The sequence below is a fragment of the Propithecus coquereli genome, unplaced genomic scaffold, assembly GCF_000956105.1.
Source record: "Propithecus coquereli isolate 6110/MARCELLA unplaced genomic scaffold, Pcoq_1.0 Scaffold81, whole genome shotgun sequence".
Taxonomy (NCBI): domain Eukaryota; kingdom Metazoa; phylum Chordata; class Mammalia; order Primates; family Indriidae; genus Propithecus; species Propithecus coquereli.
In genome coordinates this window covers 4,387,059-4,403,182 of record NW_012154285.1, presented here as the reverse complement: position 1 = coordinate 4,403,182, position 16,124 = coordinate 4,387,059, and the positions used below count along the sequence as shown (strand labels likewise).

The 16,124-nt window shown below is 44.9% G+C and overlaps 2 protein-coding genes across 3 annotated transcripts in view; both read right to left on the bottom strand.

The window, feature by feature from the left end:
• The window catches only part of DIABLO (diablo, IAP-binding mitochondrial protein), a 12,639-nt gene extending 2,645 nt beyond the window's left edge, over positions 1-9,994 (bottom strand). Inside the window, exons 1-5 of one of the 2 annotated variants that reach the window (XM_012663520.1) lie at positions 9,901-9,994; positions 8,981-9,107; positions 4,168-4,299; positions 3,290-3,400; positions 2,719-2,815 (exon numbers count right to left, since the gene is read on the bottom strand). In XM_012663520.1, coding sequence (XP_012518974.1) covers positions 2,719-2,815; positions 3,290-3,400; positions 4,168-4,299; positions 8,981-9,107; positions 9,901-9,947 — 514 coding nt within the window. In that variant the 5' untranslated portion in view covers positions 9,948-9,994. The remainder of the gene's footprint in view (positions 1-2,718; positions 2,816-3,289; positions 3,401-4,167; positions 4,300-8,980; positions 9,108-9,900) is intronic. The other variant, XM_012663521.1, reaches the window with a different exon arrangement.
• Positions 9,995-14,939: 4,945 nt separating this feature from the next.
• The window catches only part of VPS33A (vacuolar protein sorting 33 homolog A (S. cerevisiae)), a 29,314-nt gene continuing 28,129 nt past the window's right edge, over positions 14,940-16,124 (bottom strand). The window contains exons 8-9 of the mRNA XM_012663410.1: positions 15,643-15,811; positions 14,940-15,268 (exon numbers count right to left, since the gene is read on the bottom strand). Coding sequence (XP_012518864.1) covers positions 15,087-15,268; positions 15,643-15,811 — 351 coding nt within the window. The 3' untranslated portion in view covers positions 14,940-15,086. The remainder of the gene's footprint in view (positions 15,269-15,642; positions 15,812-16,124) is intronic.

Sequence of the window (16,124 nt, the reverse complement as noted above, 5' to 3'; positions counted from 1 at the left end):
AAAAAAAAAAAAAAAAAAAAAAACACACTTGACAAATCTGTGTCTAATTTTTAGTCTTTTCAAGGAAACAGACTTTGCCTTTTTGATTAACCTTTTCTACTTAATTTCTTTTTATGCCTTTAATCTTTTTTTTTTGTTTTTGTTCTGCTTTTCTCAATTTATTTTGCTAAAAGTTGGCGGCCAAGGTGGGAGGATCGCTTGAGGCCAGGAGTTCAAGACCAGCCCAGGCAACATAGCAAGGTACGATGTATACAAAAAAATTAAAAATTAGCCAGGCATGGTGGGGCGTGCCTGTAGTTCTAGCTACTTAGGAGGCTAAGGTGGGAGGATCAGCTAGAGCCCAGGAGGTCAAGGTTACAGTGAGCTATGACCAGGCCAGTGGACTGCAGCCTGGGTGACAGAGCAAGACCCTGTCTCTTAAAAAACAAAAAAAGAAACATGTTTTTAAATTTTATAGGAGTAAGGAATTTTTTTGGTGGTGGCCTGAAGGTCAGTGAATGTAGTATATCAACTCTTTAAAGGATCTGGTTGTCTTCCTTTGTCACCTGGCACAATATCAATTTTTTAATGGTTTTGTGTCTTAAAAGAGTATTTTGTGGGGTAGGGGACAAAGTTTTATATTCAGTTATATACTTGGTCAAGCCTTTAAAAATTATTCTGTCCCAATCTTTAATGTTTTTTGTCTTCCTGACCTGTGAGCCACTGAGATGTGTATAAAACTGAATTTCTCCTTGTAATTCTATCAGTTTTTGCCTTACTGGGTACACGATTGATATTGTCTCGATGAATTATTTTTTGTCCCATTTATTGCTTTTTGCCTTGAATCTTTTCTCTGATTTCTGACATTGTTCTGTGAGTTTTGGGTAGCTTTCTGTGGGTAATTGTTCAGTTTATCTTTTTATCATTTTCCAGTTTTTGCTACAGTAATTTTTTTGAACATAATCTACAAGTGTCATTTAATATGTTTAATCTATTATAATTACTGATGTTTGAAATTATTTCTGTATTTTTTGTATTTTCTAATTGACAAGCTTTGTTTCTTTTTAAAACCTTTCCTGCCTTAATTGAATCTATCAAGTCTTCCCCTACCCCTACTAGTTCTTCGGTGTGTAACGATGTCTAATGTTATGTCCTGTCTAGCTCTCCTTCCCCAAACTGACTTTTTAAAAATTTATTTTATATTCAGAACTTTTGGAAAGTTTTACTAAATTTTGTTTATTATTATGTATTCTTTCAAAACTAATTTTTCCTTCTTAAAGTTTTTCCAGAAAGTGTATGCAGGTGGTAAGTTTTCTGAGCCTCTATGTCTTAAATTTTAATGATAGTTGGCTGGATATAAAATTTTAGGTTATTGATTTATTGTCAATTTGCGTCTAGTGTTGCTGGTAAGAAGACTGATGTCTCATTCTATCTTCTTGGTAGGTAATCTATGTTTTTCTTTCTAGTAGCTTTTAGCATTTTTCTCTGAAGATCTTTGTTATGATTTTACTTGTTTTTTTAAAAACTGTCCAGAACTTTTGTGAGCCCTTTCAATCAGTTCTGGGGAAAATGTCTATTTTTTTCAGATAATACTTATACATCCCTCTCTTTTCACCTTCCAGCTCTAAGGCTGCCTCGGGAAGTGGTGAAGGTTGCCTGGGGAGGTTCCTGATGCCGTACACCTCAACACACTTCCCTGTTCACTGCACCTGGGAACCCAGCTGAAACCGTGGCGGGGCGCTGATGCTGCTTCACACTTCATCTTGTTTACTCTTTGTTCCAATCCTGTTTTGAGAATCTGATTCTTTAGGTTTTAGTTCACTAAGAATTCTTTTTGTTTTTCAGTATGGTTATGAAGTACTTATTTAGTTTTAAAAAAATCCTTTTTATCATTTTTAAAATTTGCTGCTAGAGATCCTAGTCTATCTTGAAATCAGAAAACAAAAACAAAAGTATTTTAACATACCAGTTTCTTAGTAAGAGCGGGTTCTAGGCTATAATTTCTCTGAGCCTACCTGTTTAGAACCAATCAGGTAAGATGTTAAACTAGAGTGTTCCTCAAAATACATTCTAAAAAGCCATTCAGCTCAGGCACACCGAATAGATAGTAATGTTGAAAAAACACTTTGGTGAATAACTAACTGCATTTTCTTTGCGGGGGCACAATGCCCTGGCTACCAGGAGGAACAAAGACTAGAATTTGACCTACACAGCTGAATGTCAGTTTAGCAGCTTGCGTACCACACCACGGCATCTTAGGTAAATTACTTAACCCATTTGTCCCCCAGTTTCTTAATCTGTAAAGTAGGAATTTTATAAGGAACTGGGGGGATTAAGTTAAAGGTGCCTATGAAAGCCTGAGATAGACATTCAATCATTTGTCCTGGTTTTGCTACTGACCATGATTCCAGATCTCATCCAACTCTGTCATTCTATGACTTAATTGTCTAGATTATAAAAAAATAAAATGTTTAAACTATTTGGAAGCAATCATTTTCCAATGGCAATAGTTTTATCATTTATCTTTTTCTAGACATTAGCAACCTAGTTTCTGCTGGTCTGTTCTACATGGGTGCTCATTTTTCCTACTGTGCAAATAAAATGTTTAATACATTGGAAATAGGGAAAATTTCTCACAAAGTTAGAAATGGACCATAAATCAATTAGACCATCTAATATAAATCACTCATTTTGAAAACTCAGCATCTCCTTAGTAAAAAAAACAAAACTTTAACCTACCAGTTTGGTACGCAGCTTCGGCTGCCATCTCTGAAAGACCAACTGCAGTCATCCAAGTGGTTTCTAGCTTCAAGTATTCTTGTTGTTTTGAAGTCATCTGTAAATTAAGCAAAATGCTTCAGACAACATAAAGAGGTTTACAGCACTTTTAAATAGACTTATTCAAAATAGGTTTGAGAACAGTTACTGGTTAGATTGGTTAGATTAATTCAGTAATTGAGATACTACAATGAGGTAGGAACACTAATTCATAAATGTCTAGGCTCAGCATGGTGACTCACACCTGTACTCCCAGCCTAAAGTGGGATGATCACTTGAACTCAGGATGTCGAGACCAGCCTGAGCAAGAGTGACATCGTCTCTACTAAAAATAGAAAACATTAGCTGAGTGTGGTGGCACGGGCCTGCAGTCCCAGCTACTCAGGAGGCTGAGGCAGGAGGATCACTTGAGCCCAGGAGCCTGACTGAGGTTGCTATGAGGGTGCCACTACACTCCAGCCTGGGTGACAGAGAAAAGACTCTGTCTCAAAAAAACCAATGAAACAGAAATGTCTAGTAACTTTTTGCTTACCTCAACTCTGGCTCCTATGATCACCTGCCATACTTCATCTTCCTCCTGTGAATTCATTGTCCCAAGTAAACTTGTATATTGTCGGTACAGAGAAATTAAGGTATAAACAGCCTACAAATATAGAATAAGTAAGTCTGAGTAAAATGTGAGGTATGTTAGGATTAGTGAGATTTGCACCCCAAGGAGGTGAAGACCCACTGCAGCAAACTGGCTCTTCAGTCCTCCTGCCTCCCTGGAGTTTCACTGTCACAATATGAAGTAGAGGCTTCACTCCAGGACATTAGTTCCTCCACCTATAAGCTTTTCTTTTTAAAGCCTGTGAGCAATTCAGACGTAGAAAAAGAACACAATGCGGAGGGAAAACTCGAAAGGTTGAGAGAAAAGCTATTGGAAAATATAGGTAAAAGTATAAATGAGACTCTTAAATAATTTTGGTTCTGATTATCCAAATATTCTCTCTTTCTGTTAGATCACTGTTTTTTAAACAGTCCTCACAAAGAAGCCTCTAGTGATAGACTTTGGACTCCTTTACCCCTAAAGTGAACCAGATCAGCGTGCTTCCTGTTTTATATACTCGATAGCCATATTTAAGATTTTTCTGTTAGAAAGATTTCTGGAAAAAGACTAAAAACCAGTTATTTAGATCAGGGTTCACTTTGGTAAAGGGCCAGAAAGTAAATAAATATTTTAGGCTTTGTGGGCCTTAGAGCCTCTGTTGAAACTATTCACACTCTTGAAAGCAGTCATAGATAATACATAAACAAATGAGCCTGGCTGTGTTCCAATAAAATACAAACACAGGCTTCGGACTGGATTTGGTTGTGAGCCATAGTTTGCTAATCTCTTAGAAGATCAAGACTTAATAAGGAGAGACATACCTTAGTATATTCAGTGATAGCTTCAATCAATGCATACGTGGTCTGAGAGAGAAAGGTAGAGGTGCCATCTGTTACCAAAGACACAGCCCTCCTCATTAATGCATCGTTACTGAGAGAGTGAGGCTCTGATTTCTGAAAGACAAACATTGTCACTCAACTTCTAACCTAAAGCTCAAGCTGAGAACTTAGTCACAGACAAAAAACCGTAATTCTCATGCTGCTTAGTGTTTTAAGCTGCAACTGCACTATACTTCTTTGGGTTAACTTTTTTTAAATGGCTTTATTTTGGCTATTTAAGACAATATTGGGAAATAATTCCAGAGTATGTTTTCTGCTGTCTACCTACTTTCACTCTCTGTTCCAAAAAGCAAAGTATTTCCTTATATAAAATAAATGTGGCCAGGCGTGATGCTCATGCCTATAATCCCAGCACTTTGGGAGGCTGAGGTGGGAGGATCACCCGAAGCCAGGAGTTTGACACCAGCCTGGGCAACATAGTGAGACTTCATCTCATAAAACAAAATGGAAAAATTAGCTGGGTGTGTTGGCGCATGCCTGTAGTCCCAGCGACTTAGGAGGCTGAGGTGGGAGGATCACTTGAGCCCAGGAGTTCAGGGTCACAGTGAGCTATGGGGGTGTGCCATTTTGCGCTCCAGCCTGGGCAACAGAATGAGACCCTGTCTCTAAAAATAAAACAATAAAAATTTAAAAATAAAATTCTAGTAATTATAAATCAATAAATTTATGAGGTTACGATTCATTCATTAACACAGTGTTAGATGCTTGAGATAAATAAGAGATTCTCTGCCCTCAAAGATTTCAGGCCAGGGCAGGGAGAGCAGGATGACAGGGGCTAACAGAGAAGTAGAAAACTAAATGCAATCAAGTATAACGGGAGCTGTGGCAGAAGTCTATATGGGGTCCAGCGGGGGCACACATAAGGGAGCAATCACTCCTATACTGAGTGATTAATAGCTCAGAAAAGGCTTCATAGATTTGATGAGGATTAAGCTGAGTTCAAGAAAGTAAACGTGTGGATGGGGGAGGGCAATTCTGAACAGAATGAGCAATATTGTGCGGAGGGGGCACTCTTCACTCTCACTTCAGCTATAATGTTAAAAAAGAAAAGACCAATATGTAACTACCCCAAGAGTTAAGGGACTGTGGCCATCTTGACTAAATACTGGCAACCATAATGACAGGTCATCCCCAATCTGCCTTTTTCCTCCTCAGCAGAGCATTTATTGTGTCAGAACCAACAAAGAAACCAATTGCTCTATGTTCTGTCTTACTTTTGCCATTTAGAGTATAAACACCCCAAAGCATTGCATGTTGAAAGCAGCAGTCAAGAAGTAGTTTTCATACATGACCAAACCAAGAATTTCATTTATCATATTTACGTTCAATCAAATCATTATTAAGTATTCATTATGTACCTTGTACTGAAGGGCTATAAAGTGAAGAATGACGGTATCTCTGCTCACAAGAAGCTAATTTTTTTTTTTTTTGAGACAGAGTCTCACTGTGTTGCCCAGGCTAGAGTGCCGTGGCGTCATCTTAGCTCACAGCAACCTCAAACTCCTGGGCTCAAGTGATCCTCCTGCCTCAGCCTCCCGAGTAGCTGGGAGTACAGGCATGTGCCACCATGCCCGGCTAATGAAGCTAATTTTGACATAATATTCTGATAACTTTAGTCTTCATAATGTACTACATTTTACAATGCGTTTTCCTTCCTTCCTTCTAACAGTCCAGGTATTATCACTTCTTTTTTCACAGATGATAAAATGGAAGCTCAGAGTAGTTATGTAATTTTCCCAAAAAGTCCCACATCTAGACCTCAAACCAAATCTCACTCCAAAGTATGAACCCTTTTCATTGTGCTCTGCCGATTCAGGAGAGTGCCACAGGGATTATCATCAGATATCAAAATATACAATATTAAGTGGCCAGAAAGAGGGAGATGGCCAGGAAGTAAGTATGTATGTACGTAGGTAGGAAGATAGGTAGGTAAGGTATTCATTCATTTATTCATTCATTCATTTACTAAGTTTCACTCTCTCGCCCCAGGTAGAGTGCAGTGGTATCACTGTAGCTCACAGCTATAGTGGCTCAAGCGACTCCTGGGCTCAAGCGACCCTCCTGCCTCAGCCTCCCAAGTAGCTGGGACTACAGGTGCACCATGACGCTCAGCTAATTTTTTTATTTTTAGTAGAGACGGGTCTCTTTCTTGCTCAGGCTGGTCTCAAACTCCTGAGCTCAAGCGATCCTCCTGTCTTGCCCTCCCAGAATGCTAGGATTACATGCACTAGCCACCACCCCAGCCAAAGAAAGGCTTTACAGAGAGATGGCACTTGGTGGTAGAGGACAGCTAGGATTAGAATGCCCAGGCATCCTAGGGAGAAAGAAACAATGAGGAGGAGAAAACATGTGTTGCATGCAGGGGATATCCAGGAATCTAGCCTGGTTAGAGCAGATGGCACAAGAGAGATGAGAGTGACTAGGGCACTGGAGTGCAGGAGAGTAATATCTCATGGAGAGCCACTGTCGGTTCTGAAGAATGGAAGTGGGACTGCTCCAGTCTGTAGCCCAGAACTGAGGTAATCAGGGCTTATAAAGTTGCACGTGAACTGAGAAAGGACACACCTAAAAAAGTCTTTTGACTAAAGTCTTTTAACTAAAGTTATCCTAATCATGGCTGAAAATGACCTGGTGTTCCAGTGAGGGTTTTGAACTGAAGATTCATCAGCAAGGTACAACAGTTAATAGCATGTCAGAGTTCTGACAGCAGTCGGGGGTGGGGATTCCTCAGCATACAGAGATGACAGCTGAAGTGAGGCACAGGAAGGCGAGGCTCAGGAGATGCTGAAAATACTTGCAGAATTAATCTCAATAAACACACACAAGGAGCAGGAATATTTTGCTGAAGTAGGGCTGGGTGGTTTCCTGTCTAGCTCTTCCCCATAGAGCATATAACCAGTGATTTTTTTAACGAGGTGCCACTTTCACATCAACTGTCTGCTTGATAGGTCCACCTAGATGTCTCCTACACATCTCAGAAATGACATTTTGAAAACCGAACTCTTGATTTCTTCTTTTCAAAAAACTCACTCCTGTCTATCCCACTAAATGACAACTCCAATCTTTCAGTTGCTTGGGCCTTTACAAAATCTTGGAGGCTGGGCGCAGTGGTTCACACCTGTAATTCTAGCTCTCTGGGAGGCTGAGGCAGGAGGATCGCTTGAGCTCAGGAGTTTGAGACCAGCCTGAGCAAGTGAGACCCCGTCTCCACTAAAAACAGAAAAAATTAGGCAGGTGTGGTAGTGTGCACCTGTAGTCTCAGCTACTCGGGAGGCTGAGGCAGGAGGATCGCTTGAGCCCAGGAGTTTGAGATTGCAGTGAGCTATGAGGACGCCATTGCAGTCTAGCCAGGCGACACAGTGCGACTCTGTCTCAAAAAAACAAAAAGCAGGCCGGGTGCGGTGGCTCACGCCTGTAATCCTAGCTCTCTGGGAGGCTGAGGCGGGCGGATTGTTTGAGCTCAGGAGTTCGAAACCAGCCTGAGCAAGAGCGAGACCCTGTCTCTACTAAAAATAGAAAGAAATTAATTGGACAACTAAAAATACACAGAAAAAACTAGCCGGGCATGGTGGTGCATGCCTGTAGCCCCAGCTACTCGGGAGGCTGAGGCAGGAGGATCGCTTGAGCCCAGGAGTTTGAGGTTGCTGTGAGCTAAGATGACGCCACGGCACTCTAGCCCAGGCAGTGAGACTCTGTCTCAAAAAAAAAAAAAAAAAATGAAAAAAACTAAAAGCAAAAAAATCGGAATCCAATCCAATACCCCACATCCAATCCATCAGCAACTCCTGCTGGCCACATTTGGCCCACTTCTCTCCCCGCTTCTGCTGCTTGCCTAGTCCAAGCCACTATCATCACATGTCTAGATTACAGCAGCACCCTCCTTACTGGTCTTCCTATTTCCTCACAGCAACCTTTTAAAACTTAAAATTTATGTCAAATCATAACAGTCCTGTGATAAAATACTTTGTGACTTCTTTCTCAGAATAAAGCCTTAGGATGGCCCACAAAGTACAAAGCACACAATCTGATTCTCAGTTAACTCTCTGGCCTCATCTATTACAACCTCCCTCATTCCACTGCAGCCACATTTTAGCCTCCTTGCTGTTCCTCACACATACCAGGCACAGTCCTGCTTCTAGGTCTCTCCACGTCCCAGTTCCTTCTGCCTGGCAAGCTCTCCCCCTCACCAGTTAGTACCATGGCTTACTCTTCTGGAACATTCAGTTCTCTAAACTTTACCCTAGCAGAGTTGCCCTTCTACCTCCTCACAGTTCTGCCTATTCCCTTATCCTGCGTTTTCTTCACAGCACTTATCACCAGCTGACAATTTATATTTATTTTCTCTCCTTTCATTTCCTCAGAATGTTTTACGAGGGCAGAAATTTGTTTTGCTCATTCTTGCATTCTCGGTGTCTGACACACTGAAGTTGCTCAACAAATTTTTGTTGCATAAAAGAGCATTTTATTGATTGTAATATGCTCTTCTCATTTCTCTACTCTCTTTATACAACTTGATGTGCTGTTCCTACTAAATGAGACAATCAATGGGAATATTAATCTATCTGCTCAACTCTGGAAAGATACTGGTATAGTACAAAGCATACCATCATGTGGCGAAGGGGTGGCAGCACTGGGTAGAGCTATGGTAGCTTGTCCGACGCTCCACTGCCCACTTGAGACTTCAAGAGGACACGGTACACTAAGACAAGAAATCCTGCACATAATAGTACCTTACCTGTGCAATGGGAACCGCACACAGGGTCACACCAAATCCAACGGCCACGGTTTTGTGCCATGGTCTCATCAATTCTGACAAATAGCGCTTCTTAAAGTTAGCCACAACAGGAACACACCGTCTGTACCTAGAAACAGAAGTCAAATTTAATAAGGCACAACCCCCAATCTGTAACAGGCCCTTAAATTTATTTACAGGGACTGGAAACTCAAACTCGGGCCAAGCAGGTATCTGAGTGAGGATGCAGGGGCAGCCTTCCAGATGACAGGCACAGTGGCCGCATAGTGGCTTGGAAAGCCACCTGACTCATTAAAGGTGCAGCCACTACTGTGGGAGCCGTCACTGAGCGGGAAAGCCAGGAAGTTTCTTTACTTATTTTTTTATCTAGACAAGCTAGGGAAATTTAAACTGTTACCTCAAAGCCTTTTAGGAACCTGATGCCAAAATAAACGCTCCTACAGGCAGGATTAGCTCTGGACGCCCGGCCCGGGTTCCAGGTGTGTCTGGCAGCGCTCGGAAGGGAACGCCCCCGTCGAGGTCCCCCTCCGCCCTCAGGCAGGACGTCCGCTAGCAATCCGCTCCCTTCCCCGGCCTCCCCCGACGCCGTGGTCCCTCCTCTCCCTCCACTCTGCTCAGGGACTTCGAGGGGCGACGGGAGCTGGCCGGCAGGCTGAGTGGCCCCATAAAGGCGGCCCGGGACTTGGGGGACTCGTTTTTAGGAGTTGGAGACTGAAGAGAAAGGAACCCGGGCTTGACCAGGGGGGCGGGGCGGTCCTCAGACTGCTGAGCGGGGCGAGACGCTACGGCCCGGCTCGGCCGACAAGCGCGCAAGCGAGGCGGAGCTGCGGGACACGCCATAGCACTCTGCGTCGATTCCTCCCTCCGGTGCAGCCCACCCACCTACGCGGCCGCATCGGTACCTGAGGAGGGAGGCTACGCCCCTCGACAGCCAACTCAGAGCCGCCATCCCGCCGAGGGCGGACGCCGGACGCCGGACGCACACGCCGGAAGTGACGCCGCCTCGTGAGCGGGGGCGGGGCGAGACCTCCACCTGCGCAGACCGGGACTCACGGCCACGCCCCGACCCGAGGATGTAGTTGGGATTGGACAGACGGGGAGGGAGGAGGCGGAGCTTAGGGTAACGGCCCTAACGGGCGCGCTGAGGGCCCAACCGCCGCACCTTCAGCGCGGGGCGGGGCGGCCCTGGGCCCGAAGGCGCGGAGCCGAGTCGGCCGTCGTGACGCCGGCGGGTGGGCTCGGGTCGGCTCGGGTGTGAGGCGGGGAGTCCTCCGGTTATCCGTGCGGTGGCGGCGGGACGGTGCCGGCTCGGTGCCCCGGGCGGCGGCGGGGGCGCTGTCACTTCAGCACCAGGAAGTAGGTGGTCCAGCCGGCCAGCAGCAGCGCGCCGACCAGCACCGTGTAGCTGAGCAGCACGAAGGCGAGCAGCTCCCGCAGCAGCTGCAGCACGTGCACGGTGGATGAGGCCGGCATCGCCCTGTGCGGGGAGGCCACAGACCCTGAGCGCGGAGACGGGCGCGGCAGGGCTGGCGCGTCCTAGGCAGGTCCTGGCCCTCAGGACAGGAACCGAGGCCGGTTTTCTTCGCGACCACCACCTGGACGCCGTCCCCAGTTACACTGGAGAATCCCCCACACCAAAAGTCGCTCTCATCCCTGGGCTCTGACCGGGTCTCCGAGGAGGCAGAATCCTGGCTCTTCCCGCCCTGCCGCACTGGTCTTGTCCCAGCCCTCTCCTCCCACCACCTCCTGCATTTTTAATGCTCCGAGTGCCGCTAATGGGCTGGTGGAATGGAGCTCGGTTTCCCGTCACTCAAGCTGCAGCCCCAGCTGGGGCCCGGCCTGGGCGGGGAAGAGAAGAGAGACCCGCTTGGGCAGGGGAAGGCACAGCCCTCACTGCAGCTCCTCTGCAAGCCCCCTGGCCCCAAGGCTCGCCAGTAGCAAAGTTGGAGTATCTTTGCTCTCTGGTGAGCATGCTCGCCCTCTGGCCAGCCCAGAGTGCCAGGGTGGCAGCAACTTGATCCTGGGCTCATCATCCCCACGGTGCTCTGCATCTGCCCCAACCCTGCTAACTTCCACCAGACCCCATCAGACGGTAGGAACCACACGGCGGCTCTGACACCATTGCTGCCCTGCCCAGCGACCCCTCCATGCCAGCCATTAGTTTCCCTCTCTCCCCATTTCACTCACTTGGCAGTTTCCAAACTCCTCCACCGCCGGGCTCCGCCGGTCCTCTTGGGTCTGGTGCTCGAAGGTGGCTTGCGCGCACTCCGGCGAGCTCGGCAGCGCTGAGAGATGTTCAGGCAGCAGCCGCACTCAACAACTAGGTGTGGCCTGGAGACCAATTACAACCTCTGTGCGGTCCCTGAGCTCTCAGGGAGCTGCGCACAAGCGATCCCGGGCCAGGCGGGGCACCAGCAACCCTGCCCACTCTCCGCCTGTGTCACCACCACAGATAAGAGGATTCGGCCGCGGTGTGCCAAGCTCCTGCCTTAGATGAGCTGAGCAGGAGGTACACTAGGGAGTATTTCAAGCCCCTTCTTGCCTTGCTTTGCTAAACACTGTAGGTGGGCTACGGTGCCAATGGTTCCTTTTCTAACATGGAGACCAATCTCAATCTACTCTGAGTCTGGACACCAGAACCACTGCACAAACAACTTGTGACCACTCAACTAACGCAAAAGCTGTTGTCTTAAAAAACATGCAAGTGCGAGCATGCATGTGCGCGTGAGAACCAAGCTAGGAGACCCAAGAGCTCCCGAATGCTAGATTCTAATTTACACAGAGTTTAGCCGTTTACAGACTCATTACACAGGCAGGCACCTTCCCAATGTGCCCACTGCCAATTCACCTCCTCTAAATGCGAGGCAAAAGGAGCCAGTCCGGATTTCTGCAAACTAAGAGACACTTTCCCAGATATAACAATGAAGGAAAAGAAATCACAAACTTTATGCTGCTTCTGATTATTTTGCTCGTTGTAGTAGTTTTTAGTTAAAGACTGTTTTTTGAAAAAGCAAGCAGCATGGACATCAACCCGTTTATCAACATCATCATCCAGAAACAAATGGCTGCTTAATTTAATCAGGATCTCTTATTATCAAATCATTGCCTCGGCCGCAGCCTGGCTGAAAACAGCAGCAGAACATTATCAAGCCGCTCAGGAAGCCAGGGAGTAGTAATTGCTCCCCCAGAGAATCGGTCATCTGAAGGGCTTCCGTGTCCTGCCTAGTCACAGGAAAGAAAGTATGGCTGAGATTTATACTCTCACCCTGCACCAAAATAATGGACGAACCAGGCTATTAGAAACAGGCCTGATTGTGTTCCCTTTTACCTCTCACATCCTTCAAATGGATGTCTCAAGGCAGTTACATGTTTCAGACTTTCCAACCTCTTGTCACCACCCAATTTTGAGTATTTTACAGCGAGGGAGTAACTGAAGCTAAGAATCACCACATGGATTGAAATTCACATGAATCCATTTAGAAATAAAAGAATCTGAGAAACTGTACATTACTGTCTTTTTCTTTGTTGTCTGACAAAAAGGCATCCTCTGTTTTCTATAGTGTGTCATCATTAAACCATATGACTGTGAATACATCAGACTCCACGGTGCGATTCACGGTCTCAAACTAGTCTGTGTGATGTCTGCATTTCTTTGCCTGCCATCTTCATCACAGCCCCTCTTCCTGTCTGCTTTAGAAACCCAGTGCATTTTGTATTTTTAAAAAAGTATTTTCTTCTTGAATTCAATTCTCCTGAATACAAACACTTTCTCCTGGTGGCAGGCTAGTCTTTAATGTGCAATGGAGAACAAGGTACAGACCAGCATGTCATGATTAATCAGAGTTCATTTCTAGTGAGAGCAGAGCTAGAATAGAATAGAACTCACACTGAGATCTTCCCAGTTCTTTCCAAGAATTAAATGTGCTCTTTTTAATGGTCCCTCTTTCCACCATTACTCTCTTGTTCCACAATTAAACTACAAAATACTTATTTCTCTGTTGGCTAAAATTCAAAACTGTATAGTGAGACACAAAACACTGTCTATGTAGACTTCTTTATTAAGCGGACTGCTGGTGTAGCAGAACTGTCTGCCCAACAAGACAAAAGTCCAGACATGATGTAAATAATCCACCCTCTCCAAGAATAAATGTACCATTCACATACTCTTTCTCAGTAAGGGCATACTCCTTTGAGACAAAGACTGCTTCAAGTATTAAATGAACTTACACAAAGGCGTATAATATATATAATTATCTACCACTCTGTACTTGCATACAAATGAAGCAATTGATGTTTTAAAGTCTTCTGCTGAATGGATTTTTAGGAGCTGACCTGGCTATGCTCTGAGCAAGCAAGTATAGAGTCACGAGTGAATGCAGACACATGAAACTACAACTGAGTATCTGTTCACAGGACAAAAACCCCAGCCAAGGAGACTTGACCAGACTTGAATTGAATCCCATTAGCCAAAAACATTGAGGGACAAGGTAGATTTCCTTCTTTGAAGCAGCTGAGGCTGACAACTGCTGGGGCTAGAAGGTATAAACTAATCTCCCTGGGATAACAAGTATTTGAAAAAGGATTTTCTAAAACAAGAATGGTTTTCTTTAAGACATTTTCAAATACTGACTGTCAAGGCCAAATTAATTCCATGAGAAACAAATCTTTTAAATTTGCCCCTGCCACCCTTCATTCTTACACTAAAGAGATTTTTTTTAAAATACAGAATTTCTCTTTCACTCATATATACAGTATGCCTGTAAGAATTCCACTAATGAGAGAGGTGAGGAAAACCATGTGTGGCCACCAATTTACAGTAGAAACCACACCTGGATGGGACAGAGCAAAGCAGGGCACTAGCTAATTTTGCTGGAGACTTGGGCAGTGAAGCCATGAACTTGACTTGGTCTCCTGGATGCCCTCAACTCCTCCAGACACTGGGATGGAGCAGGAGGGAGGAAGGAAGGGAGCACACACGGTTTTCCAACTTCTCCACCAACACCCCTGCTCTCTACCACGGCCCGAGAGTCTCCTGCAGGAGCAGCAGCTGTGACTGCTGGACTCTAAGATCATCGATGAGATACACCAGAGAAGGCTGAGATCACAGACCAGGGACTGAAATAGCTGCGTGTTTTCAAGCAAAATAGATACAAGAGGCCAAGCACAGAGTGGCCACAGACTGCCAGAGAAGCACATGGGGTAGCTGCCATGGAGACAGAGTCGGAAGATGCTGAAGAAACAAGAGTTACCACTGCTCAGAATGGGACCAGCTGGAAACTGGGCCCACGATGGGCAGGAAAGAAAGTGGAAACCTCAACGGAGGCACCACCCTGAAATGTCCTGTACTTGGTAACACGTACACTAATGGTCTCAGGAAGCTGCTCCTCAATGATTACGTTCTTCAACGTAAAAAGCCCTGGATAAGTATGGAACTTACACAGATGCAGCTGATCAGACAGAGCATAAACTCTGTGTCTGGGCAGGAAGCTCCCTCAAACCTCTTGCTTTGTAAGGAGAAGCAGCAAAACTTGTTTCAGTGATCCGTTAAGACAGAGACTGGTGACCCTAAATATAATCTGCCATATTCTGCAGAAAAAGAAATTTCAACTCAGTGATAATATTATCTCTAGTTCCTGACACTTAACAACTGTCCTAGGCATGATGTGTCTTCAAGAAATACAGCACTGTGTGTTAGGGGTTGGACATTCTACTTTTATTTTCATTTTTCCTTCTTCAGTCTCGGCTTTCTTATTTTAAGAACTGGCCCCATTTGTGTGGCTGTGCGGATTATCCACCCCACCGTCCCTACTGTACTTCCAGAAGCTTCTAACAAAGATACTGAGCTTAGAAAACTCAAAACCAGTGTTTCTTTTACCCAGATTGATTCTCTTCTATTCTTCCTTCTTCTAGAAATTAGGAACACAAAAGAGAATCAGAAAGGAGAAGACAGTAGTATAACTTAAGAAGCTGACTCCAAAGTGAATTTTGTATTCCTGTGTTTCTTCTATGGGGTTTCACTTCATTTCAGCAACTTCTTCGAAAAGGCAGTTTATTCTGCAATACGCTTGTTATGTCTCCTTTGAACACCCTAGAAAGGTTTTTCCATCAGAGCCTCTATCCAGCTGGTTCCGTTCATTAGTTTAGTGGTAGCAATTACATACTCTGTACCTCCGTCTTCCAACTGTGAGAGAAATCGCAGGGCAGCAATTTCAGCAAAGGTTACACCCCCGAGGAAAAATATCAGAGTGACCCGGTTTTCTCCTGGTTGACCTAAAATTTCAATATTTCAGAATTAAAAAAACTATTATTGCTGTTTCTCTTCCCACCTCTTAAAACATTTTATCATTCATAAGAATAAAAAAGTCAAACATGTCTTTATAGGCAGTTCATTTGAAACTCAGGAACACTGATTTTGATCTCAATGTTTTTTCTAATGCCTGCGACTCTCAACACAGAGGTTGAAAGCTGCTACTCCTGAGGGAACAGCACAGTTTTAGTGCTTAGCCTGTACATTAGCAGCCCACAAAAGAAGTGTATCTGATTCTGACTCTCGAGTGCTTTACCGATGTATTTTGAAAAGCAACCGTACATGAAAACCACACTAACAATACATAATTATCTGCAGATGCTGGACTGAGACTTACGTTTCTTTTGCAGTCCTGTGGGCAAAGGCTGCCGTTCTTCAAAGTGGGGCCCTGGGAGTATGCGGAGGACCTCCTCGATGCTACGCCAGCCAGGCCGGGAGAGCAGCTGAGCCAGCCGCACACTGAGCGGCGCGTAACCACTGTATACATAAGATATGTCTGTGGGATTCTGTTAAATAAATAAACAAAAAAAGCACCTGTGGATATAGAGACTTAGAGCCACCTGACTGTGGCCTTTTGGGTAATCCAAAATCATTTGATTTGGATTTTAAGGCAAAAACAGAACCCCCTCCTCCATGTCTTGTTCCAATCTACCCCAGCTGGGCTCTATTTTCAGCAGCCAGAGTGCTCCACTTTTTTTTTTTTTTTTTTTAAGAGACAGGGTCTCGTTGACACCCAGGCTGGACTGCAGTGGCCTGACCACAGATCACTATAACCTTGAACTCCTCAGCTCAAGCAGTCCTCCCCTCTCAGCCTCCCAA